This window comes from Bidens hawaiensis, unplaced genomic scaffold, assembly GCF_021521415.1.
Source record: "Bidens hawaiensis isolate Kalapana, Puna unplaced genomic scaffold, B.hawaiensis_p1.1 tig00003115_1, whole genome shotgun sequence".
Classification (NCBI taxonomy): Eukaryota; Viridiplantae; Streptophyta; class Magnoliopsida; order Asterales; family Asteraceae; genus Bidens; species Bidens hawaiensis.
In genome coordinates, this window is record NW_027491167.1 from 777201 (window position 1) to 780762 (window position 3562).

The 3562-nt window shown below is 37.8% G+C and overlaps 1 protein-coding gene across 1 annotated transcript; it reads right to left on the reverse strand.

Moving 5' to 3' along the window:
* Positions 1-385: 385 nt before the first annotated feature.
* On the reverse strand, positions 386-3235 carry LOC143622250 (NAC domain-containing protein 83-like). Its single transcript, XM_077093443.1, has 3 exons — positions 2844-3235; positions 2467-2759; positions 386-758 (listed from the first exon to the last, which is right to left on the reverse strand). Exons 1-3 carry the CDS (start codon positions 3037-3039, stop codon positions 516-518), a joined length of 732 nt encoding a protein of 243 aa, XP_076949558.1. The 5' UTR covers positions 3040-3235; the 3' UTR covers positions 386-515.
* Positions 3236-3562: the final 327 nt, after the last annotated feature.

Sequence of the window (3562 nt, forward strand, 5' to 3'; positions counted from 1 at the left end):
AGTTACCACAGATTTATTTAAATGTCTAAAACAACTTAGATTTATAATTATAAACTCTCAATATTTAAGTTTATTATGTAAACGTTTATAGAAGGCCACACAGCACATCATCACCATTTCTAAGCCAAACCATCAATCTCTTCGGGCGCTAGTGCAATGGCGAGATGGATCAGGGGAATGAGGCGGTGAGTCCATATTTTTTCAACCAATCACATTGGTCCATCTAATTTTTAATATTAAGCTAAATATAAAATAACTGTTATTAGTTAAAGTATTATGCGTGTTTGATGGTTTAGTTAATGAATACAGTTCCGCCTACATGGAGAGGACTTGCCGTCTCATTTAATATAGCTACTAGGGTTTAAAAGCTAAAAAGCTATGTATGTTAAAGTAACAAAAGCATGTGTTCTTTAAACAACATCCTCAACTCAATTCATGGCCTTCAATTGTCAAAAGTTAAAAATACAAAGAATTTAAGGTGAGCAGTAAAAGTTAGGTAGCAATCCAACTACTTCCTAATTAACTCTTGATTCCTCTTCATCTTCATCTTCATCTTCTTTCCGGCCACCCAGATGCTCGTTAAAAGTGATCCCACTCGATGAATCATCTTCGATAACGACCGGACTAATACATTCTTCCTCCATCTCAATATTGTCAGCTTTAAAATGATCTCTCTTGAGTCTTTTAGCCGGACCCTTGTGTTGGTTCTTGACGTTTTTGGACTTCATGTGAACGCTACAAACCACCCATTCTTCAATCTTCAAAAATAAATAAAACAAAATTATTTAACAAGAAAAACAACACATAAAATATTAACCATCAATATGTTGGATATAATCATATAATATATTAGTTAGAATTTATCAATCAATCAATCAATCATGCCCAGTAAAATCCCACCGACAGCAAAGCTATAAGTAGGGTCTGGGGAGGGTGGGATGTAGGCACACCGTACCTCTATCCAAAGGAATAAAGAGGTGGCTTCCAGAGAGACCCTCGGCTCTAAGTACATGTGTATGAAGCAAAATAAAGGAAATCAAAGTTTAACAGTTATATAAAAACTATTACTAATTATAATAATATTAATAATAAGATCACAGTTTAACAGCTATAAAAAAGCTAATAATACTTATAATAATAATATATGTAAGGGAAATACCATTATGGTATGTGACCTAAATAAGTTAAGTGTAAGCCCTAAGGTATTCAATTCTCTCTAAAAATCCTTAACTTTAATTCTACTTCTTCACGCATTCATATCCTCAACCATGTCCTCGGAGAGGTTTAGGTCTATCAAATCATGCATAATCCTCTCATCCCAAGTCAATTTCGGTCGTCCTCTACCCCTCCTCCCCTCTATAGTAATGTTTTCTACGGATCTAACAGGATTCGTCGTCTGTCTTCTCTTTACATGTCCAAACCATCTCAATCTCCACTCTCTTATCTTGTCTGCTATGTTCGCCACCCCTAATCTCTCGCGAAACACAACGTTTCTTATTCGGTCTAGCCTTGTGTGCCCACACATCCAACGTAGCATTCTCATTTCTGTTACCTCCATCTTCCGCACTTGTGCCTTCTTGATGGCCCAACAATCTGTTCCATATAGCATTGCAGGTCTAACTGCCACCCTATAGAATTTTCCCTTTAGTTTAGTCGGGAAACTCTTGTCGCACAATATACCTGTGGCTGCTTTCCATCTACACCATCCTACCTGAACTCGGTGGGTCACATCACTGTCTAATTCCCCATCACTCTGTACAAATGATCCTAAATACTTGAACTTCGTTACCTGCGGGACCACCTGCCCTTCAATTGTGATCTGTGCGTCTTCATTGTCGTTTATCCCACCAAAATCACAGTGGAGGTACTCTGTCTTAGATCGGCTAATCTTTAAACCTTTTGTCTCTAAGGTTGTTCGCCACTCCTCAAGCCTCATGTTTAGATCTTGTTTTTTCTCAGCAAGTAACACAATATCGTCTGCGAACATCATGCACCACGGGAGAGTCCCCTGAATCGACTTTGACAACTCATCCAAGACTACTGCAAAAAGAAACGGGCTCAACGCTGACCCCTGGTGAAGACCTACCTCTACAGGAAAGAAATCAGTATCCCCCACTGGCGCACGGACACTTGTTTCACTCCTGGTATACATATCAATAATTATCTCTATGTATTTCCTGGGCACTCTTCTACCCTCCAAGCACTCCCAGAGCACCTGTCGTGGCACACTGTCGTAGGCCTTTTCTAGGTCAATAAACACCATATGTAGATCCCGCTTCTTCTCCCTATACTTTTCCATTAATCTTCTTATAAGGTGTATTGCCTCTGTGGTGGAACGCCCCGGCATGAAGCCAAATTGGTTGACCGTAACCTGAGTTTCTCGTCTAAGTCTAACCTCAATCACTCTTTCTCATAGTTTCATAGTATGACTTAGTAGTTAGAATTTACATTAATTAAAAGGTGTACCTTGATTGGTAAGGGATATAGAAGGCTGAACTGGTGCAAGATCCATGGAGTTTTAGAAGCAGATCGACGGTGGTCGTTAAACTGATGAAACACAAATGATTTCTTGAAACCAATAGGGTGGTTACATCCAGTAGCCAAAATGAGCTTGTGGGTGTTACCATTTTTAATAATGGGCTTCCAATAACCACCCAGATTTAAAGAAGCATGAGCATTATTATTATTATTATTATTATTATTATTATTATTATTACTACTTGGTTTATAAAAGAAGTATCGTTTCTCCTTAGGGTCACCTGATGAAAACATATAAAAAAACGTTAACAAAAGGAGGATATTATTAATTTAAAGAAAGTAAAATGGCCGGAAATTAAAGTGACCTGGGAGGCGTGAAGGGTGGTGGAGGAAGAGATGATCGGAGTGGAGGATGGCGGTGGCCGGCAACGGGAGTGAGAAGACTTTAGGACGGAGGTAATGGATGATGATCTCTTCGTCGGTAGGACAAAACCGGTAGCCGATGGGCATGTTTAGGGTTTTGGCCGCAGGTGACGGTGAGTGTGTGGTTAGGGTCTGCATCTCAAAGGAAAGAGGAGTTGAGTTGTAACGAGAGTACAAGGATTGGATGGGATTTGTATTGATTACCAAATTATGTTGAGTGTTTGAATTATTATTACTACTTATTTACTTCCAATTTGACTAAAAGTCTTGTCTTGTTTCTTGTTTCCTGGACAAGGAAGTAATGTGCAAAAGTACAAAACTGAAATTGGAAAATTTTGGGTTTATTTTATATTATTTTAACATCAATCTTTCATTGTGAACTATAGAAGTATGTATATCTTTGCTCTCAGCTATAATATATATAAACGAAAATCCAAAAATTCTATGTATCGTGATGTGGTCGCTCTCACTTTTTTGAACTCATCAGATTTGCTTGATTTTTAAATGGAGGTTTCTCATGCATTTGACCCGAATTCACGGGTATAGGTCTTATCAAACCCATATATTTCACAAACGGGTTATAACATTTCATTAAATTAAAAACTAATATCACCAAATATTTGATATAATAATCCTATAAAGTAGGGATATACTAAAAATT